This window comes from Chelonoidis abingdonii, chromosome 8 (genome assembly GCF_003597395.2).
Source record: "Chelonoidis abingdonii isolate Lonesome George chromosome 8, CheloAbing_2.0, whole genome shotgun sequence".
Classification (NCBI taxonomy): domain Eukaryota; kingdom Metazoa; phylum Chordata; order Testudines; family Testudinidae; genus Chelonoidis; species Chelonoidis abingdonii.
The window spans coordinates 57,193,777-57,217,765 of record NC_133776.1 but is presented as its reverse complement, the minus strand read 5'-3'; the positions used below and the strand labels follow the sequence as shown (position 1 = coordinate 57,217,765).

The window sequence follows — 23,989 nt, the reverse complement described above, 5'->3', positions numbered from 1 at the left end:
CCAGAACCGACAGCCAACTGTGACCAGACATCATCATCACCAATGAGGACCGGAAGAAGATCATCATGGTGGACATCACAGTGCCCTTTGAGAACAGGACCCCGGCCTCCTCAATGCCAGAGCTCAAAAGGTGGAGAAATATGCCCCTCTGGCTGATGCCTTGAGAGCTAAAGCTTACCAGGTTCAAACAGATGCGCTGATCATCAGAGCACTGGGCTTATGGGACACCAGTAATGAGCAAGTGTTGAGAGAATGTGGAATCTGTCCACGGTACGCTCTGCTGATGCGGCAACTCATGGTGTTGGATGCCATCAAGTGATTTGAGGGACATCTATGTAGAACACGTCACCAGACTTGGGCAATACCAGGAGGGATGAGCAGGAGTGCTGATAAGAAGCGTAGTAGGGAAAGTAACTGAAATACTTTCCTCATGGATTGTATTTTCCAAATGGACAATCAACCCTAAATGCTCAATTACTGAGGGACGACCTACACTCATTCCTATATTTGCTTTCTGCAACCAACTCTCTGTATACCTTTTCATGAGTGATATACCCAAGTATTCAGATTCTAAATCTAAACTGAATTGTTAAATTTATTCACCTTAATTGGGTGATTTTATTATTGCTGATTATGCACTATATATATCTTGGGACTTTTTAAAACAAACTATGTATTGTGAATAATCTGAGCACTATACCCAGATAGACAGACACTTTTTTCTTAATCTGTGTACTATAAAAAAAATTAACATTTGCGTTAATAAAATTTTTAAATTTGTATGAGTCTTTAAGGCTGCAATGGGGAGAGGGGAGAAAAAAATGGAAGGGAAACATGGTATGTGTAGTACTTGAAACTACTTCTAACAGCTTGAAATTGGCTACATTTTAAGTTGAAGTGTCCCTTGTAACATGCATTGGGTTACTTACTTAGCAGTTAAAATTAAATCTGCTTTGCAAGTGCTATTGGTTTCTGAAGTCAGGCTGATTGTTGAAAGCATCATCACTCTTCTGTAGGTGATAAGCCTACTTTTTAGTGGTTGTTTGCGTTTGATGCTGTCTTAACAATATATATTGCTCGTTATATCACTTCCGAATACACCTCTACATATGACTGCAAAACAATCTCTTCGACTGATTTGCTTGGAGGTTGCTTTTTCACAGTAAGATCTCCAAACATGTATGCACACTTCTAAAAAACCTGTATTCTTTTGTCTCTCTCAGACTGCCCCATAGGTGGAAAAAGGGAAGAATGGTGCTCTGCCCTCATTTTTGGGAGGCTTTCCTAGATATTTTATATGATGCTCATCAATGTACATATCTGAATTTGTATCATATTTAAGTCACTTACAGAACATGTGTACACCTGATTAACAGGCCTTAACCAGATACATGGCTAAATGCACCCACTTATTGAGCAAGCTGAATTATGTATGGAATATATAGAAGAGTAGAGGAATTAAGGGGTTGGTCCCACTGAGTCAGTGGTAAATGCAAATAAAATTCCCAAGGTATTGGAATGGCAGTGATATGCTACATAAAATCCAGCTCTGAATTAAATGGCAAGATATTCAGAAGCCAAGAGGAATTGTAAAAAATCTTTTTCTTCTGAAAAAGCTCTAGGTTTGCACTTGATACTTTGAGAAGACATTTTGCTTTATCTTAAATCTTGATGATAATGCATGGCTTTTCGTATGGTTGATCGCAAACTTCTGGCACATGCTAATTCTATTTCATGTCTCTGATCTTATAGGAAACAGTACCAGCTGCAAGAGCAGCCAAATTCCTCACACAGATCCTAGTGGGCCTCTAGGAAAACCCAAAACTGATGCTCAGTTATTTTAACAAAAACAAAGAGGAGTCCTTGTGGCACCTTAGAGACTAACAAATTTATTTGAGCATAAGCGTTCATGTCACTTCTGAACTCATGCTCATAGTTTGCCCATCATGTTAAACTTCTAGTTTGCTTCAGTCACATAGATATATGAACCCTAGTACTACTTCTGAGATGGATCTACCTGTGCTACTCTGACATGGTTTTGGAAAATAAGATGGTTGAACTTATGAAGGACAGAGGAGAACACTGGAGCACTTGTAGCATCTCTAGTAAATTGTATTTAGGTGATGGTGAACAAATTTTGTTTGATATTAGTATACCTCTGTTGTGGTAATCAAATATGTGCATGGACGCAACTTTATCTTTACTGCATCAATTACTGCACTTAGTACTATTTTTGAACAGTGTTTAAGTCCTGCATATAGAACAAGGATGACAGCTGTCTTAATTCACAGCAAGGAACTTTCTCCTGCATTCCTCAAGAATTGTCACAACTGTGTGCATGCTTCTTTGTTGGTTTTTCTTTTTTTGGAGGTAGATTGGGGGAATTGGTGTACTTGCTCTGAAAAAGGTTTTTCTTAAGAAAAATGTTTTTCAGCTGATGTGGGGAAAGTGCCTAAATAAATCCGATGTGGATTTAAAGAAACTACATGTGAGAGATAAGAATGCAAGTCTGGTTCAGAATGAGAATCTTGGTTACTTATTCATAAGATTAAGATTTTGTCACGGATATTTTAAGTAAAAGTCAGGGACAGGTCACAGGCAATAAATAAAAATTCACGGAAGTCGTTGACTTCAGTGTTTTTTTTTTGTTTTTTTTTAAAAAACTGACAAAACGGAACTGATACAGGATGAGAGCCCAAGCCCTGCTGTGTGAGAAGGGGAAAGCTCCCACTGGTGGCATGGGGCTGAAGCAGAAAATGTCAGTGGTCTCTGGATGACTTCTGCGACCTTAGTGACATAATCGTAGCCTTACCTATGAACAGATATAAAGCTGCCACTTTGAGTAAATGAATCAGAAGGCACGCATGTTGTTGATGAATGTTTATGCCTCTCTTTTTTTTTTTTTAATCTTAGGAAAATTGAAGATGAGGAAGTGAATAAAGATCAGATTTTGCAGGAAAAAGAAGCTGAAGTAAGAATGCTTTCTTTATAGACAAGCTCTGTGTTGCAGAAATGCTCACTTTTCATTCCTTAATTATTTTCTTTGGGGCAAAATATTTCATTGTGGTCTCAGTGCAGAAGGTGGGGGTGGGATTTGTTGTCTCTCTTTTTCTTTTTTTTTCTTTCAGTTATAACAAACTTTCAGTAGTGTGAGTGACAAGAGAATGAAAACTTTCTCTCAAGAATTGTCACAACTGTGTGTGCTTTCTTGCCTGCTCTGGTAAATTCAGAGCTGATTTTTTTTTTTCCAAAATTCCTTCTTGGAGGGGACTGGATGGCTCAAGATAGTGACTGTATATGGAACCTTTAATCTCCTTCCTGCTGGCTCATATCTGTTTTGGATCAGAAAGTAGTTGCCATCTGCTGGTTGTTTTTAAGTCTTTTGTGAAATGAGCTTGGGCTCACTCCAATACATAATGAGCAGATGTGACCATATTGCAAAATCCCTGCTACAACTGGCATCAGTCTGAACCTTCAGAGCATTCTGAGGCACCAAGTTATTGAATGGACAGTTGACAATTATCTTCTTGCCTCTAGATACAGTTCTGTTAAACCAGGATTATCCACGTAGCAGGGCAGTGCGGAGAAGCTTCTGTTGTAATTATAGAATTTCAGCACTTTAATAGGGCACTTTTTGTGAACTTTAAATTCACATTGAAAAATTAAATTTCACACTTAGCATATGGCTGTTACTCAGTGATAACCAGTGCTTTGACAAGTGTGAACAGCATTATAAGCAAACGGAGATTGCATACTGTAATTAGAATTTGCATTTGAACATGCTATCTGATAATCAGTCAAATAACCTTCCTTCCATTACTAAGGTGACCAGATGTCCTGATATTATCGGGACAGTCCCGATTTTTAACACATTTGTCCTGCGTCCTGACCGCACATCGGTCAGGATGACCTTCGTCCCGATATTGGGAGACCGCTCACCATCACCACCAAAGTCCCGGGGCTGGTGTGGCAGCAGTTCCTGGGACAGCTCCCGGCGGTGTGCCTGCCTGCCTGCAGTGCTGGCGGCCCCAGGCACAGAGACAGAGGGGGTCTCTGCATGCTACACCAGCTCCCTCCTGCCCACTCAGCTGTGGGAGTGGGGCTCGCAGGCGCCAGCAGCGGGCAGAGAGCCCTCCACCCCCACCCCACCGACCTTGATCCTAGGAGCCAGAGGGACCTGCCGGATGCTTCCTGGGACATGCCCCAGGTAAGCACTGCCGGGACTCCCCACCTTGCCCCCCAGCAGGTCCCTCTGGCTTTTAGAGTCAGGGCCCTGTGCATGGTGCAGAGCGCCAGAGAGTGCCAGCCCAGGCTCCCGCCATCCCAGGGAGCGCAGCAAGCTGGCGCAGCTGCAAGCTGAGGGAGAAGCCTGCCCCGAAGCAGCAGTGCAGTGCCACTCGGGGAGCTGCCACTGCCACCTGGCTCCGGGTGGCTGGAGGGGGCCCTGGCACTGCCTTGCAGACCACGTAGCTCTGCTCCCCACTCACCGCACGGACAGCTCCCTGTGGTGCACGGGCTCTGTTCAGTGCTGGGCGCTGCGCGCACTAGCGAGGTAAATAGCTCCCCCATCAGCAGCCCTGACCCAACAAGGGCATTTGGCCGGGGATTGCAGCCTGCAGTAGTTGGAGGCAGGGAGGGCTCCAAGGGGTCCACAGCAGAGAGCAGGGATGGTTGGTGCCTCAATGTGGAGCAGATTCCCATGTGCCCTCCCCAACTATCTCCCTCAGTGGGGGTGGTTATAAAGAGCCAGGCAGGAGAGTCAGTGGCCAGTTTGGGTGAGTCTGCACTGCAGTTTAAGCTCAGGGTTAGTGGGATGTGAGTCAGCTGAGCTGTGTAGGGAGTGCTGGGCTTAGGGTGACCAAATGTCCCAATATTAGAGGCTTTGTCTTACATAGGCAATTATTTCCCTTCCCCACCCCTACCCTGAAAAAAAAAAAAGTGTTCCAATTTTTTACACTTGCTATCTGGTCACCCTATCCATTACTAAACTTTCCCCCACTATCTCTAGAGATGAGTTTGTGGTCCTTCACAGCAGTAAAACATCTCGCTCCCCACAATTGCAGAAACCTTTCATGGTGTCCCTTTTAACAAGGACAAGACACCTTCTGAACCCCTTGCCTTCCACTGGTGCTCTTATCACTGGAGTGGGGATGATCTTTTGAGGAGGACTGTAGTTAACATGGGAATGGCAGGCTTGTCAATGTGCAAAGTGGCTGGAATGGAGTAAGGTTGTTGGGGTTATTATGCAACTTCATTTTAAAAAAATAATTTAAATTGCAGAAATCTATTAATGCAGCATTAAAGGTGAAAACTTAAATGCACAAAAGCCAGGGCATTAAAAAAACAAAGTTCCTAGAGCATTAAAAAAACAAAGTGTTGGCTCCCTTACTTTAAATCTGTCAAGACCGTCATTCAGTAGCTTAAATAGAACTTAAAAAGACTACATACAGTAACTCCTCACTTAAAATTGTCCCAGTTAATGTTTCGTTGTTACGTTGCTGATCAATTAGAGAATATGCTTGTTTAAAGTTGTGCAATGCTCCCTTATAACTTTTGTTTGGTAGCCACCTGCTTTGTTCACAGCTTGCAGAAAGAGCAGCTAATTGGAGCTATCTGGTGGGGGCTTGGAACCAGGGTGGACTGGCAGCCCCCCTATCAGCTCCCCGCTCCTCTGAGTTCCCTATCCAGCAGTCACCCAGCAGGCTATCAATTGCTGGGCAGTTCAGCTCTCCTTCCGACCACTGCTGTATGCTGCTCCTGCCATTTGCCTTGGAGCTGCTTCCTGAGCCTCCTGCTTGCTGTGTAGGGGATGTGGGGGAGGAGAGGAGTGCTAATGTCAGGGTGTCCCTGTGCCCCTTGCTCCTGCCCACCGCTCCTTCCTTTACCTCATCTCCATGGGGGTGGGGGGGAACATGACAGGGCTCAGGAGGAGCTTGCTGGCAGCAGCTGCTGTCTCAACTTGCTGATCTACTTAAAAGGGCAGTGTAGTTAGAGTGAGGTCAGCATACTTAAAGGGACAATGCATTTCTCTCTTTCACCACACAGTGTATGTCTCTGTCTCTCTGTCATGCTGTCTCCTCTACCTCCATTTGTGCTGCCCTGTAGAGTGTGAGGCTACATTAACAACCATGTGTTAACCCGTGAGGACTCAGCTGAGTGCTAGTTCATCATTTAGCAATAAGACATTCCCTGGGAAATATCCCACCCTCTGATTTCACCACCTCAGCCAAGCTTCACAATCGTTGCTGTGTACAGTATTAAATTTTTGTTTTAAAACTTACACTCTGTGTGTGTGTATGTGTAATGTCTTTTGTCTGATGAAAAAGGTTTCCCTGGAACCTACCCCCCCCCCCCTTACATTGATTCTTATGGGGAAATTGGATTTGCTTATAGTCACATTTTCAGGAAAATAACTACAACGTTAAGCGAGGAGTTACTGTATATGCAATATGGTTGGGTTAATCTCAACAGTTGTTTCCTGACTTGTGCATTTAAAGGGACAATTCAGTAATTCTAAAATGTTTGAATTTTGTAGAACCCCAATCTAAGTTTTCTTAGTTTTAATATCCTATATGTTTGGATGGATGGATGCATTACCAGCACAGCTGGGTTCCTGGCAGCAATTCCTGTCTGCCACAGAAGAGGTTGTGTGAATTATTTTACTGTAGCTGGAATGCTTCAAATATTGCCTCTTTCTGTCAAGGATCAAGGGGTGGGCGGAGGGGACATAAAAGTCAGCTTGAAGACTAGGGCTTTACTAATAACTTCAGTGACTGCAAATAGTTTAATTCAACTCTCCAACACCACCACACACAATCCATTTTAAGGTATTGCTGTAACTAAGAAAATAACACCAACAGGGAATAGAGGAAGTAGAAGCTTCTGCTGAGACACACTTAGGAAACTGGTGCCATATTTCAAAAGTGATGCCTGTTATTTTGATCAGTGAATTACTTACATATTTTTGTGAGTGGAGAAAAGCAAAAAAAAATTAATACCTTTTTGATGGTTAGTTAAATACTAGTGAAGACCAAAATTAGTTGTCATTGAATAGAAAACAATCCGTTGTGGTAGTGAAGAGCCACTTGCTTAGGAGAGAGGATTAAAAGGCTTTTTCTATACTATTTGTCTTTTCCAGCTTCGTCGCATGCAAGAGATGATTGCGAGAATGCAGGCTCAGATGCAAATGCAGATGCAAGGTGGTGAGGGAGACAGCAGTGCAGTTCATGGACACCATGTATAAATTCTTTGGTAAGACCTTCAAATGATTATAATAATCGCCATAAGAAAAATGAATTTGTCTTTAGTAGGTGTTTCAAGGCACTGGAGAACAATAACAGGTCAACTGATTGATTTAAGAGGTTGAATCCATTTCATGTTATGTTTTTAAATGTTCACACAGGTGTTTTTTAAAGTGAAGTAAATCAGTATACCTTGAGGACAGAATAAGCATACTTAACTTAACTTAATTGAATATTGATGCTCTGAATGAAAAAAGTATTATGAAAACTTGATTACATTTTTTAAAATGTTACTTTCAATTTCCAGAAAAATGTGGAGAACTGTATTCAGTTCTTAATTTCTGTTTGAGCTGTGTCTTGAGAACACTGTCATGCGCTACTGTTCTAATAGTGGAGATAGCTTCCATCTGGCAAACTGTTCTGACACTTAGACAATTAAAGAATGGTGACAGTGAACTTAAAAGCTTGCTAGTATGTATTTTAAATAGCTATCTGAAAAGTTACATTCAGGGTATGTCTACACTACGGGATTATTCCGATTTTACATAAACCGGTTTTGTAAAACAGATTGTATAAAGTCGAGTGCACACGGCCACACTAAGCACATTAATTCAGCGGTGTGCGTCCATGTACCGAGACTAGCGTCGATTTCTGGAGCTGCCTGTGAGGTTACTATCCATAGCTATCCTTAGTTCCCGCGTCTGCCCCCGACCCATTGGAATTCTATGGTGAGTCCATGCAAAACAGTTCACAGGTTTTGGGTAAATTGTTGTCACTCAGCTTCCTCTGTGAAACAATGGCAGACATCGTTTTCCGCCCTTTCCTGGTTGCCCATAGCGACGCACTAGATGCAACCATGGAGGGACCATTTTGCCTTGTCACTGACGGTATGTGTAGGATCGTGCTGCTAACAGCAGCATTCAATTTGCTTTGCAAGGTACCGAGGAGGTTACATTCCTTTTGCACATCTGTTCATGCGTGTAGATTGACGATGAGATGATGGTTATCAGTCATCTGTACCGTCTGCTGCTGTCATGGTGCTCTGGGCTGGCCTCTGCTAGGTCAGCCGGGGACTCTGGACAATATGGGAGATGGACTCCCCGTGTATTTCCTTCTTTATGTTTTGATCTAAAAATAGAGTCGTCCCTGCCTGATATGGGGCAAGTCTACTAGGAGCAGAGGCACAGTGCTCTGAGGTCAGAGCCCAGAGATCAACCAGCAGAAATGCTGAGCTGCAGTCCATTCATGGGGTGTTGCACATTGCACATCCCACCCGTTTCTTCCTCCTCCCCTCAACATTCTCGCTGGGTACCATTGCAGTGTCCCACCCATTTGTTGTGATTGATGTGAATTAAAGAAGGCAGGAATACTAGAAACATTTTTTTTTTTTTTTTACTCAGTTCTTTAGGTTATCTTATAGAGTTAGATGAATTACTAAATGCATGGAGAGGAAGCCCTCCAGTGCTATGAGAGTCAGGCAGATACAGATGCGTTCTTTAGACATGGTGGAGGGGAGGGGCTGATGGGCTCAGACCTCAGTTGTCTATGATAGAAGCCGGTTACCAGCCGTTCTGTAACAATCTGGGAATGACCAGGAGTCATTTCCATTTCTTTACCACACAGGTCGCTCACTGGCCCAGGTGAATCTCTGCACCAGGAGGCCAGCCAGTGAGGACGATCATAAGGCTGATGATGACCGATGCGTAGTAAATCGATATTTTGTAACCGTCTGCCACCGGGAAGGGGAGATGTCGGGTGTTCATCGACAACGATGCGCACCCGGTTTCAACAGCAGCCACTAAGCAGATGACATAGGGTCGACATAGAAAAATGGAGAAGAATGTATTTTTTATTTCTCTCATTTTTTTTCGGGGATGGGGGGAAGGGTGTAAATTGATTGAACGTATACCTCTGAAACACGTGGGAAAAGTTTTCTAGATACCTTCAGGCATGGAGCTCGCAAGACATGCGATCTTTGTGGAGACATGCGGGTCTGTGGATAGCTGGAGTCCTCAGTACCCTTCCTCCTCCTTGAGCGGGCCATTTGATTCTTTGGCTTTCGTTACGCCTTCATCACCACAACATTGTGCTGTGGCCTCTGTCTTATAGCCTTGGAGTTTTTTAAATGGCTTTCTGTCATTTCGTCTTCTTTGTACAGAGCGTTTGATAGAACAGATTGTTTCCCATAAGCGATCAGATCCAGTACCTTCCGGTCGGTCCTGCTGGGAGCTCTTTTGCATTTGGGACTGCATGGCCACCCGTGCTGATCAGAGCTCCACGCTGGGCAAACAGGAAATGAACTTCAAAAGTTTGCTGGGCTTTTCTTGTCTACCTGGCCAGTGCATCCGAGTTCAGATTGCTTTCCAGAGCGGTCACAATTGTGCACTGTGGGATATCGCCCGGAGGCCAATACCATCGATTTGTGGCCACACTAACCCTGATCCAACATGGCAATACCGATTTCAGCACTACTCCTCTCGTCGGGGAGGAGTACAGAAATCAGTTTAAAGAGCCCTTTATAGCGATATAAAGTGCCTCGTTGTGTGGACAGGTGCAGGGTTAAATCAGTTTAACGCTGCTAAATTCGGTTTAAATGCGTAGTGTAGACCAGGGCTCAGACTTTGTCTACCATCCAAGTCCATTCTTCTGTGCTCTTAGGACAAAATACAAATGTTCATGGATAAATAGTTATTTGTTGTTGCAATGGTTTGATCAAGTGGTGATTTAAGATGACTACAGGCTGCCCTCTCCTGGACTTAAAATGGCCAAATGATTTTGTTGGCTTCAGTAAATTCATTTTACATCTATGCACAACCAGGAGACAGTACACTGTCCTGTGATTTGGACTGTGCCATGGTGATCTGTGCATTTATGACCTTTAGACTAGGTTAATATAATACACATCTCCTCCTCCTCCCTGACTACGTAGACCGTGGAAGACCTTGGCCAGTCTGTTTGCCCCCACATCTTTCTGTCAAGTGCATATTTTTTTTTCCCATTGATGGTAATTCACATAGAGCTCTTAGATTTTGCTTAATTTTTTCCCTCCATCTTCTCTTTGGTCAGATACCATACCTATGTCCTGGCAAGAGATGCTTAGCTGGTCTGTCTTCTCTCATCCTAATGACATGCCCTTCCCATTGGGATCATCAGGATTTCACTAATACTATACTTGCTTCACCATAGACCTCCTGCAGTTCCCTATTAGATCTTCTTTTGGCCATACTATCCAAAATCTTCATTTCAGCCCTGTATTTTTGGAGGTATTTATAAGCTGTCTTTCTTCCTTCTTAGTAAGTGCTTGCTTCTCTCATATACATATAAAATAGTAGCCCTTACAATGGCCTCAGATCTAACGCTTGGTCCTTCTCAGTTGTTGTGAGCTGAAAATTCCATGCAGAGAAATGTAACAGGCATTTCCCCTTTCTAATCATGCCTTCTATTTCCTCCCTCACCTAACTATTGTTGGTAATTAATGCTCCTAGGCATTTAAACTATCAAACTTGTTTATCAATTGCCAAGTAAGCTTGTCCAAGGTCCTCATTTTACAACCATATGTTTGGTTTAAAGTCCCATTTTTCTTGCCACATCCTTCAAGTCTCCAATCCTCCTTTGTACCTTCTTTCTCTTGGATAGCCCAGGTCATCAGTGTATCCAAAAAGTTGGTCAAGCCATTTAAATTCACCCCCATTCTGAGAATTTCACAATGATTGCATCAGTATTTCAATAGCTGTGTTAAAGAGTCCTGGGGATACCACATCTCCCCACCTTAGTCCAGTGTTGATGTCAAATGGGGAAGAGATTTCACTTGCTTTTCACAGTCTGCTTTTTGAATTACAAACTCAGTTGTATCATCCTAATAATTATGTCAGGCGTTCCAAATTCCTTCATTGCAGCTCAGTCTATTGGGTAGACGAGTGTGTGTGTGTGTGTGTGTGTGTGTGTGTGTATATAATATGTATATATATGTATATTTATATACATGTGTATGCATAAAAAACTTTTAAAAATGCTTTTGTAAAGTCTATTAACAGCTGGGCAGATTCTAATCTTTGCTCAAATTGTTGAGGAATAAATACGCTCCTACCGTTTAAAAATCTCCAGCTGGTCCCAATATAGCAGCCCATTTGACAAGCCTCACCAGCTGCTGAGAGTACAATTGCCCTTATACTCCTCTCACTATGCTTGCTCCTCATCAAATAACACATCAAATCCAAAGGGTTTTTGTCCTTCAAAGCCTTCCATGGGTTTGGCTCAAATTAGCAGAGGGACCACTTTATCTCACATAAGTGTGATCTCCCAGATCTTCTTTCTACTGAAACGTTGAATTATCAACCTCAAGATTGAGACTCATGAGTGCAGGAAACACTTTCTTGGCAAGTGGCCTATGGCTATTGTGACAAAGTTCCTCCTCTACCTTGGTGGGTCCTGCGCTTATTGGCAGATTTGCTCACCTCAGTGATCTTGCCCATGGTCTGGGTCAGATCAGGAGTTGGGAGGTTTGGGGGGAACCTGGGCCCACCCTCTACTCCAGGTTCCAGCCCGGGGCCCTGTGGATTGCAGCTGTCTATAATGCCTCCTGTAACAGCTGCATGACAGCTACAACTCTCTGGGCTACTTCCCCATGGCCTCCTCCAAACACCTTCTTTCTCCTCACCACAGGACCTTTCTCCTGGTGTCTGATAATGCTTGTACTCGTTAGTCCTCCAGCAGCACACCCTCACCCTCTCACTCTCACTCTCAGCTCCTTGTGCCTCTTGCTCCCAGCTCCTCACACACACTCCTCTCCTCTGGCTCCCCCCTGCCTGACTGGAGAGAGCTGCTTTTAAAACCCAGGTGCTCTGATTAGCCTGCCTTGATTGGCTCCAGATGTTCTAATCAGCCTGTCTGCCTTAATTGGTTCTAGCAGTTCCTGATTACTCTAGTGCAGCCCCTGCTCTGGTCACTTAGGGAACAGAAAACTACTCATCCAGTGACCAGTATATTTGCCCTCTACTAGACTCCTGTACTCCACTGGTTTGGGTCTGTCACACTACGTAACTTGCTGCCAGCATAGGTTAGAGGAAGTTGTTACAGCTCACTTCGATGTATCCATTCTACAATAACATTAAAAACAATTATTTGGCTGAGAAATGGAGATGGACATGAAGTTTTGTTCCCTCCTTGCTTTAATGCAGTCTCAGTGATGGAGGTAGTATGAATATCTGGATTCATGAATATTGAAATAGATGTAGTTAATTCTAGTAGTTGATTCAGGACACCATCTGGTTTAGACAATTCATGATACTTTCTTGCACAGGTCTATTGCTAATTAGCATCTGAAAGATGAACGGGGATTGTTTGTTTGGAAGCTCTCCACCTGCCATATGGGCCCCCCTCAATCACACGGACATCAGCTTTATCTTCATGATGCTGATGAGGGTGGTAGCTGCTCTCTTGAGAAAGGGAGGCATGGTGGGTGATATGTTGTGTCACAGAAGTTTGGCTGCCTCAGGGCTCTTTTATCCTGAAATCCCAGTTGTTGGTATCTAGAACAGCTGTAGAGCTCTTGAATCTCGAACTTCCAGTGATCAAATCTATCATCTCTCCCTTAAAATTTATTTAATCTAGAGATGCACCAGAATACAAGTTTTTGTTACCTTCAGAAAGAGTGTTAAAATGCTGAGGCAATGTCCTGATTCCCATTCTGCTCGCTTATTTGGTTGATTATCACGGGTGTATTCTTCTCTTGTGAAAAAAAAGATGCTCTGTTCTCTGAAGTGGTCTGCATGATCATGAACGGAAGGGAAGGTTGTCCATATGATGATATCTCAGGGTATGGGCCTCATTTCAAATGTTTGAGAAACCTCTAGAGAACATTTGTAGTAGGGATGTAAAATGTTAAACAGTAAGCATTAGTCTTACCGGTTAACACACCCTAACCATTAACCCGCAACCCCACACCAGTTGGAGTGGCTCAGGGCCCTTTCCCTTTAATCAGTTAACCAATTAAATTATATAATTTTAATTGTTTAAATGGTTAACTTTTTAAATATTTATATCCCTAATTCACAGTATGTTTGTTTATGTTTTACTGTGCACTTCTTGCACTTTTTGCATGTATTATGTTAAATGTACACAAACTGGGAAATACTAATAGGGCCAGTAGAAACGTTTAACTGCACATATCCTATATAAATACTAAGCACATTTTTATAGGGAATTATCCTTATAAATGATGATCTTTCACAGTGGAGGAAACTTAAGTACAATCACTGTAAATTCTTGTAGAAAAAAGGGCATTTCAGAAATAATATAACTGGATTAGGCTTTGTGCCAGTGAGCAAGGTTAAGATTATACATTCAGTTTTAAATTTCACATTTCCTTAGTTATGGGTTCTTAGGTATGCAACCTTAGCTTTAACAGTTTTTTATTTATGTTCAATTATTTTCAGTATATCTTCTTCTGAAATTGGGAGGCACTGCTCTATCTATCAGTATGTTACATATGCTAATTTTGTGTCTTATGTTGGTGTGTAACAATTTGTATAGTGTTCCAGAATGCCATAGAAAAGGGGTCTTCAGAGTTTAATAGTGTAGACCTTGCATCCCATGGACTGCCTCCCTTTCCAATCACATGGTCTACCTCCCCTCTCAGTGGTGATTAAATAAGAGCCCTGTGGTGACCATAGCAAGTGCTTACTTGGGAAATGTTTAGTATGCTTCAAATTCAGTTTAGCACCTGGAAACAGATCCAGCACCATGTGACTAACCTGCTTTCTGCCTACACCCAGAAAATTCTCCCTGGACCACCGTTCGAGACACTGCTTTAGCAACTGTAGGGATTTGGGGGAATAGGGAACAAAAAGTTTGTCCTCAATTTTGAGGTAGAAAGTCTGTTACATTAGCAAACTTCCCCCCACGATGTCACACAGTGCATTTAAGTAGTGATGTCATGACATTGTTAGGCATAAAGAAAATCCATTTTTTTCAACATTGCTTGTATCTAAGGTTTTGAATCTTAGTGTTAGTCTTTGTTATGTTTATGAACTGTTAGAAAAACAAATTTGCCCTATCCCCACAGGCAGTCTCCTGCTCCAGAATTCAAAATGGGGGGGTTGGTGTGTCTGGCAAAGTGTGTTCTGGTGAGGCTGATAGAAGGAATGTTAGACATCATGTAGACTGCACCTTAATAGACCTACATGTGGAATACCGAAGATGATCTTTCACTGTTAGCACTGAGTAATTGATACACACACTACAGTTCAGTTTCTAAAATACAAGGTATAGTTACAAAACAGCTAACTATTAAATATCCATATTTCTGCCTTCTTTGCAGATAACGTCATATGCAGATTAAGAGGAAACATTCCAGTGTTGGGATGCAATAGTGTCTCTTACTGGGAAGGATGTCTTTTACCTCGCCTGTGACTTGGAAGTCACGTTAGTGTGTTACGTGCAAATGCATGGTAATTTTTGTAATGTACTTTGTAACAGATTGTATTCAGTCAATATTTTATACCTTATATAGAGAATGTGATCAGTTTTAGTTTAGTAATTTAGTATTATTTTATTGAGCTCATTTTCTGTAACCCAGTATATTAAGAATGCAAAATGGATGATACTGAGCCTCTCCTAACCTGACTTAGCAGTAGTCAGTCTATTTGCATAGCTCACTACCACCATTAGTCATACTACTTGTTACACCTAGGAATAGGTGAGTGTTGCTATAGGTTGTCCAGTGGTGTGATGTTTGACTAATTAGGGAGTCCAATGCCAAGTTAAGTTATTCTTTCTTTTTCCTATTTCTTGCATTGTTTAACTGTGTGCCTGTGAGACTCTTGGCCATTCCTCGATTCTTGTCCAGTGCTGAATAGCCATTGCCTTGGCATCACAAGTGTCTAATTACAAAAGAGGTATGCTTTTTCTTAATTAGGAACGAGGAGATAAGAGAATTCCTTGTTAAAGGGGGCACTTGCTGAATGACTAATCTTGTCTACTTCCCCCTCCAAAGCCAATAGTCAGGTTTAATAACATGATGTGCTACTGCAAAATTAATTACCAGTGCTGTTTACAACCCACCAGTGCCAAAGAGATAATACAAATGGCACCATCACAAAATGCTGAGATCTTTCTGGTCTCCTGCACTGCAGTGGCCTTGTTCATCCTCTTCTACATTTATATCAGAGATGAGGAATACATAATTTAATCCTGCAGTTAAATTCCACAAATTGTAGCTTTAATGGTCACTAAATTACTAATTTAAAGGAGTCCTGCTACTGAGCAGATCAGATTTTGACTTACCTTAAAATTACTGCAGTTTATAAATTGCTTTGTATTCTGAGTATCTTTTTAATATCCAAAGTCAAACCCACCACAATAGCCTCTGTGTTGAACTCCTGTGCTGCCTCTAAAGCAGCTATCATTTCATAGAGCTGCTCATCTTCCTACTCATCTCTTCTGATCTTTGTCTACAATGTAGGAAGCAAAAGCAGCAGCCTTACTTATGTCTGCTTTGTCAGAAACACAGGTGTAGTGAGTCCTTTCTTGCTAAATGGATGAATACAAAATTAGTAGGGAAGGAAATGTAAATGTATAAATTTTGCCTTTTCCATAGAGAAGAGATGGTAATAAGGCATTTCAGTATTGCCAGAGAAAAATGTCAAGCCATGTTACTTAGATCTTTCAATATATTGACCAGACTGGTTTACTGAAGAAGTGACCATAAATGGACCAGAAATAATATAAGCTTCAGTGAAGGCATTAGAATGAATGCTTTAAATTACCTTTCTATCCCCCTTTTTTTTTTTCCCCCAGCCCCAGTGTTTTTTGTTCGTGTAGTGCAGCTAAGCACCTCTGTGCACTTTTACGGTTCTCAAATGGTCTCAGTTACAATAGCATTCTTGGACATTGGACATAGCACATTTTGAAGTGCTGCTAGGAAAAACAGTTGCATAACATTTCAGTGAATTTCATCTGAGGTCAGTACTGTGATCTAAACTGCAATAGTATTTATAAACAGTATTAGGAAAAAACTGTGAAAGCATATATATATATATATATATATATATATATATATATATATAAAGTGACAAGTACATACTTAACCCTGGTATACCTTTGCTGGGGGACTGCAGGACTGCTCCCTTCCTGTAGTCCTTACTTAAGCCAACTTCAGCCAACTTCTGTTTGGAATAAAAAGATATGCAGTTAGTGCAGATAGCATAGGTTGAGCTCTACCTGTGGAATTGTCATGAGTAAAGCTACAATTTAGTCATGGAGGTTATGGTAGTCACGGATTCCATGACTTAACCAGACCTCTGTTACTTCATCTGCTTCAGCTGTCAGCAGCTGAAGTCAGGGCTGGAGGCAGGACTGTGCCCCTGCCCTGCAACTGGGCCTGGATGGCTAGAACCAGTACCCTGCAGCCCCTGCCCTGTGGCTTGGAGCGGGGGCTGGAGCCAGGCTGTGAGCCTCTGTCCAGAATCTGAGGCAAGCACTGGAGCAGGAGCTGTGCACTTCCCATGGCTGCGCCCCCTGCTGCATCCCAGCCCTGCGGCTGCAGTGGGGATCATGCTGCAGAGGGAGCTGTGCGCCCCCCTCGCAGCATCCCAGGGCTGTGCAGCATCCCCCTCCCCCCACTGCAGCTGTGGGTTGGCAGGGGCTGCAGCTGCACACCCCTGTCCCATAGGTGTGGCCAGCTCCGGAATGGGGGCTGCGTGCCCCCCATGACTGCACCCCTTGTTGCACCCCAGCCTCATGGCTTCTGCTGGGGCTGCAGTGGGAACCATACTGCAGCTGGGGCTATGCGCCCCTGCCCAGCAACTGCAGTGGGGGCCATGTGCCCCCCTCACGGCTTCCCAGGGCTATGGCTGGGGCTTGGCAGGGGCTGCAGCTGGGGCCGTGCACCTCCGTCCTGCAGCTGTGGCTAGCTTTGGAGTGGGGGCTGCGTGCCCCTTGTGGCTGTGCCCCTGTTGCAGCCACTGGAACCACAGCTGTTACCCCTGCAATGGCAGGGGGCTTGGCCTGTCGGTCTCCCCCTTCCCCAACTCCATTCCTTCCCGCCCAACTTAATCCTGACCCCAGTTATTTTTAGTGAAGTCACAGGCAGGTCATGGGCACCGTGAATTTTTGTTTATTGCCCGTGACTTGTCTGTGACTTTTGCTAAAAATGACTGTAACAAAATTTTAGCCTTACTTATGAGAGATCTTGGGTTTTGGGGGTAATATGTATTCAATGAACAACTAGCTTTTTTCAATAGAGCATTATGGTTAGTTATTGAATAAGTTGTTTTAAGTTATTGATTCTAATGAGTAAATGTTCTGTGGGGCGGGGGGAAGAAGTGTAAATTCTTGGGATTTGCTATCTTAATTAATTGAATTTATATGGTTGCTAATTGCTTCCACACATACACTCCTTGTGGGGGAGAAGTCCTGTGTGCCTGACAGCTCTGAGGATCTCTGTTCTTCTCCACTTGGTTTTTGACGCTCCTGATTGCAACTGACATTCATTTATACAACAACTTGATGGGAAACCTCAAAAATAAGCCATTCTTTCTCAAACCTCTTTTTTTACCTGAAGCTAATCTAGACTGGAGGAAGAGAGACTTGGAGTCAAAGGTAGATGTCATACTCTAGAGTCAAGCATTATCACTGGCCCACTGAGCTGGCCACAATGGTTTTATTTTCTTTATTAGAAGTAATTTTACAATTATTTTAGGAGTCAGAGTACTAATACACTTGCAGTGCTTTATATTTGGCTACTAAAGGGGCTATTTCTTTGTATGCAAACATCTTAAATTGCTGTATTCAGATTCTGTATTGTCATTAGGCAAGACTATATTAATAAAAATATCAAAATATACAGTGGGTCTTCATTGAATTCCTTCTGTAGTCTAACCAGGAATCATTAAATAGCATGATAGGTTTGGTGTTACAGTTTCTCCTTCCCAGTCCAGTTTGTTGGACTCATGTAAGTGAAGAGTGATATATTGAAGGAACTGCACACAAATATGGGAATTAAATAAAACCTGCATAGCACTGAATTACAATCTATACAGTACACTTTTCATGCAGGTAATCCTGAGCTTGCAGAACAGTATGTATTACTTGATGCTCTTCCCTTTCCAGCAACCACTTACAACTTCCCGTGGCCCCTATTGATAACTTATTGCAGAATGTAGCAGCCCACTTACATGCAGGCAGAGTGAGTTACAGCAGGGTGCCCTGGGACTGTTGACTCTCACCTAGGAATACATGTATTATTTTGGGACCTGGCTACCAACAGACTGCTTCTCTCTGTATGCAGTGATTTGTGCAAATCAAAAGCACTAAAGCGAATTACATGATTGAAAAGTTATTGAGTTAGTGGCAGAACATTTCATGCGAGTGATTCTTGATTTTTGGAACTGAAGAACATTCTCACTCACAGCTTGATTTGAAAGAGCCCAAATTCCCACTTAGAAGGGGAGGTACTGTGTGCAGCTAAATGTCTACTGCACAATGGGACAAGGGGGGTGAGGTGATATCTTCCATTGGACCAGCTTCTGTTCAGGAGGAGGACAAGCTTTTGAGCTAAGCAGATCTCTTCTTCCGGTCTGGGAAAGATACTTGCGTGTCACAGCTAAATACAAGGTGAAACAGATTGCTTAGCATAAGTAGTAAACACTTTTTAAGATAAGAGCTCTGTGTAGCTGGAAATCTTGTCTTTTACCAACACAGGTTGGTCCAATAAAAGATATTATCTTACCTGCCTTTTCTCTAATATTCTGAGATCAACATGGCTAGACCAACACTGCAAACAGAGAATTATATATAATTTTGATGTGTGAAATGGAAACTCAACAAAATGAAGAAAGAGGATGTAACACTGACGTGTATTTCCTGAGCAAATGCAAGAAACCTAATCCTCGAGCACAGCGCCTCTCCCCCCCACAGCAGCAGGAGTTTGGGTATGGGAGGGGACTCAGGGCTGAGGCAGAGGGTTGGGGTGCAGGATGGGTAGTGCTTACCTTGGGGGCGGGAGGGGGCTCCCCGGAAACCGCCAGCATGTCTGGTTCTTATCTGCGGAGCGGGCGGGGGCAGTGCGTGGCGCCCCCCTTGGCTCTACCTCTACCTAGCCACTTCCGGGAGCACCATAAGGAGCCCGCCAGCCCCTCTCCTCCACCCAGCACCAGCAGGAGTCCCGGACCACACACCACCACCCCTCAGCACCCGCAGTGCCCCCAGGCTGCACTTCCCCTCCCCCAGAGTACCCATGGTACTCCTGGGCTGCTGCCCTGCCCTCCAGAGCAACCAAGTTGCAGTCAGGAGTATATAGTAAAAGTCATGGACAGGTCATGGGCCATGAATTTTTCTTTACTGCCCATGACTGTCCATGACTTTTTACTGCAAATACCCGTGACTAAAATGTAACCTTAGCTATGACAGAGTACTTTTCCCAGACCAGAACATGATCTGTGTAGCTCAAAAGCTGCTTTTTCACCAACAGAAGAATAAGATATTATCTTACGCACTTTTTGTCTCTATCATCCTGGGACCAGCACGGCTACAACAGTACTGCACAGTGGAGCAGATTTCTGCTGCATTCTAGCTCTGCCCTTTTTTAGCTGCTGGTGCTGCTTGCTAACCAGGGATGGGAAGCCTTCTAGGGTGCACATGTTTTTCTTCGAGTGCTTGCTCATATCGATTCCAATTAGGTGTGTGCGCGCTGCGTGCATATTCGTCGGAAGATTTTTACCCTACTAACACTCGGTGGGTCGGCTGGGTCGCCCCCTGGAGTGGCGCCGTTATGGCGCTGGATATATACCCCTGCCGACCCAACGGCCCTTCAGTTCCTTCTTACCGCCCGTGACGGTCGTTGGAACAGTGAAGCGCGGCTTTGCTGATCTCCACATCCCTAGCTACTCGTAGTTCTTTGCTGTTTACCGTATGTATAGTTTGAGTTCTTGTAGTTATAGTTAGTATTAGTTATTGTCTTTATAGTTAGTGGGGGGATTGGAAATTAGCTCGTTTCCTCCACCACGGTGCAGGCCCATGCCCAAAGCACCGGGATTTAAACCACGCTCGGCGTGCCAAAAGCCAATGCCAATAGGGGATCCCCACGACTCCTGCCTCAAGTGCCTAGGGGAATCCCACCTTATCGATAAGTGCCACATCTGCAAGTCGTTTAAACCAAGGACGAAGAAGGAGCGGGACTTTTGATTGAAACAGCTCCTCATGGAGTCGGCACTTAGTCCTGCAGCGTCGGTACCTAGCACCCAATAGACCGCTTCTATAAGGAGCTCCCCTTTGGCCTCTGACTGTTCCGGTACTGAGGAGGAGTCCCGGCACCAACCCTTGCCGGCACCGACATCTGCTCGGCACCGCTCCCTGTCCCTGAGACTTGGGAAGCAACATAGTGCTCCAACTTCAGCTACATGGAAGAAGTGCTCTTCCAAGACAGTTCGTCCGGCACCATCATCTGCCGCGGCACCGTCGACTGTGGCGCCGCAGATTGTGACTCTGCCAAGCGCGGCACCGTCGATTCCAGTCCCACAAGGGCCGTTGAGTCCGGTGCCTGACAGCTCTCCAGCTCATGCTGTGTTTGAGCTTGCCCTCCCTTCTACACTGGAGACCTTCTCCACAGCAAGGGAGCTCATCGCAATGACGGAGTCAACACGGCCTCAACTCCCAGCACCACCAGTTCGAGTCATACAATCCATCGGCAAGCCGGCCCTGGTAAAGCCACCTTCTGTTGGTCCACCAGAGAGACGTCGTTCAAGATCACAGTCTCACAGATGCTCTCGATCGCGCCAATCCCGTTCCCAGCGCTGCTTGCAGTGTCGGCACCGCTCTCCATTGCGGTACCAGTCGCACTCGCGGCACCGTTTGACATCTCGTTCACTGGACAGATGCTCCTGGAACCGATCTGACTCACGGCACCGATCTCGGCACCGTGTATCCCGCATTTGCTCCAGACAAAGAGACTGAAGATCTCATTCGATCTCCCAGCACCAGTACGGTAGAAGGTCCCGATCTCACTCACAGTACCGTTACAGCTCCCGGTACCGCTCCCCGGTACCGCCCTGGGCTCGAGCATCGAGAACAATGGCGCCCTCCCAGGGTCTGTCGGCACCGCTGTGACCTTCAAGACACACATCGGTCTCATCACAGGCTAGTAGCGCATCCTACCATCAGGAGCATGACTCTGATGTCCCCAGCCACATATTCCCAGAGAGACAGAGCCATGAGCAAGGGCCTCGTCACTGGTCCTTCTGGACACCGTGGGCATACCTCCAATCCCAACGTGCACCATCAGTGGCTCAATGGTTGGCCCTGTCAGAACACCGGGTACCAGAGGCAACAATAAGCCGCCCCCCCGCCTTCCCCCATGGGCACGGTTGAGGCTGCAGTACCATCTGAAGTCACCGAGGTTCCACCTGATGCAGATGACGCCCCTCAAGTACAGAAGCCACCACAGGACCTCCCGGGCCTCTCCTCTTCCTCCTTGCCTGACGAGGCGATGGCGGGGACATCCTCCTCAGGCCCTCCACCAATTGATCTCAGGGCCCATCAAGACCTTTTGAGGCAAGTGGCTCAGAATATAAACTTACAGGTGGAGGAGGTCCCTGAAATAGAGGACCCGGTCGTGGACATCCTACTAGAGTGGCTCTTCCGTTCATCTGCACCATACAGGCTAATGCGGATACCATTTGGCAATCCCCAGCTTCAATTCCACCTATAGCAAGGGGAGTAGAGAGGAAATATATTCATACCCCTTTGAGGGGACCATATTTCTACACTCACCCACCTCCTTGCTCTCTAATTGTCCAGTCAGTGAACAAAAGGGAGCGTCACAGCCAGCAAGCCCCGGCTTCTAAGTCGAAGGAGGCTAGGCATATGGACCTCCTAGGTCGCAAAATATACTTGGCTGGGGACCTCCATCTTAGGGTGGCAAACCAACAAGCCTTCCTACGTAGGTATAACTTTAACACTTGGGTGTCCTTGGGGAAGTTTACGGAGCTTCTTCCCCAGGAGTCCCATCAAGAATTCACGGCCCTACTTGAGGAGGGTAAAAAGGTAGCAAGAACCTCCCTCCAGGCCTCTCTGGTTGCAGCGGACTCTGCAGCCAGAACTCTGGCGTCAGGAGTGATGATGAGGCGTATCTCCTGGCTCCAGGTTACAGGCCTTCCCCCTGAATTGCAACAAACCGTTCAGGATTTACCCTTCAAAGGCCAGGGCCTTTTCTCAGGGTACGTCTTCACTACCACCCATATCGGCGGGTAGCAATCAATTTCTCGGGGATCGAGGTTGCATCTCATCTAGACGCAATATATTGATCCCCGAATGAGCTCCTGTCAACTGCGGAACTCCACCAACGCGAACCACGGTAGCGGAATCGACAGGGGGAGCTGCGGACATCAATCTCGCGCCGTGAGGACGATAGGTAACTCGATCTAAGATACTTCGACTTCAGCTACGCTATTCACATAGCTGAAGTTACGTATCTTAGATCGATTTCCCCGCCCGGTGTAGACCAGGGCCGCCCGGGGGGGGCAAGTGGGGCAATTTGCCCCAGGCTTCGCAGGGGCCCCCAAGAGAACGACCGAGGCTCCCACCTCCGCCCCTCTCCTGGAGCCTCAGCGCAACAAGCAGCATTCCCGCATGGCGCTGCAGCGTCCATCCGGCCCGCCTCCTGAGCTCCGCCCCGCTCAGAGCCGCGTGGTCAGGGAGCGGGGCTGCGAGCTCCGGGCTGAGCGGAAGGCACTCAGGAGGCCAGCAGGAGGCACGCTGCAGCTGTTCAGGGGCGTGCTGAGCTCTGGGTGAGCCGCAGGCAGGGAGTCTTGGGGTCAGTCAGGGAGGGGGCAGAGGTTGGGAGGGGGTCAGGGGACAGAGAACGGGGAGGGTTGGATTGTGGGCATTCAGGGGGTTTGTCAGGACTCAGTGGGGGCGTGGATAGGGGTTGGGGCAGTCAAGGGGACAGGGAGCAGGGGTGGGATCCTGGGGTGGTGATTGGGTGGGGTTTCTGGGGGACAGTGAGGGGACAAGGAGCAGGATGGGTCAGGGATTCTGAGGAGGCAGTCCGGGGGGCAGGAACGTGGGTGGGGGTCAGATAGGGGCAGGGCCAGGCGTTCTGGAGGTTACAGCCTTTCCTGCCCTAAAAACTCATTTCCACGCAGTTTTGAGGCTTGCAGAGGCCAAGCTGTTAGTTTCCGGTTAGGGCTACCATCCCTTTCAACTTTCTCAAATGCCATTTATAGTCATATTTAATTTCAGTGCCATAGGGCGATTCATGTCAGGGAGGGTAGCCTCATTTAAAAATTAACCCACTGGAGGAAGATCACATGAGAAGGAGCAATATCCTTCCAACCCTACCAAATGGAGATCCCCCCCCCTCCCCTGCATTCCCTGAGTCTTCAGAAGGGTTAATTCAAGTGGTTCAACAACTTTTGTCCTGGTGACCCCTTTCACATGCAAACTCTGAAGTGCGAACCCCTCTCCCTATAAATGGAAAACACTTTTTTATATATTTAACGCTATTATAAATGCTGGAGGCAAAGCGGGTTTGAGTGGGAGCTGAACAGTCGCGACCCCCAGTAATAACTCATGACACCCTGAGCGGTCCCAATTCCAGTTTGAGAACTCCTGGGTTAATTTAATTTTTAGCACCGTTGTCCATTCACATGCATGTGCTTATTTTGACATTTCAAGTTTCACAACATAGGCTCATCCCAGATCTGTGAACAAGTTGTAAATGCTCGTTCGTGGAGTAGTGCATAAGCTATGCT

The 23,989-nt window shown here is 45.2% G+C and overlaps 1 protein-coding gene across 4 annotated transcripts in view; it reads left to right on the top strand.

Annotated features, from left to right (window-relative positions):
- Positions 1 to 18,084, top strand: part of SEPTIN2 (septin 2) — a 61,083-nt gene extending 42,999 nt beyond the window's left edge. For all 4 annotated transcript variants that reach the window (XM_075068645.1, XM_075068644.1, XM_075068647.1 and 1 more), the window contains 3 exons: positions 2,914 to 2,971; positions 7,139 to 7,251; positions 14,560 to 18,084. In XM_075068645.1, the coding sequence (XP_074924746.1) occupies positions 2,914 to 2,971; positions 7,139 to 7,243 (163 nt within the window). In that variant the 3' untranslated portion in view covers positions 7,244 to 7,251; positions 14,560 to 18,084. The remainder of the gene's footprint in view (positions 1 to 2,913; positions 2,972 to 7,138; positions 7,252 to 14,559) is intronic.
- Positions 18,085 to 23,989: the final 5,905 nt, after the last annotated feature.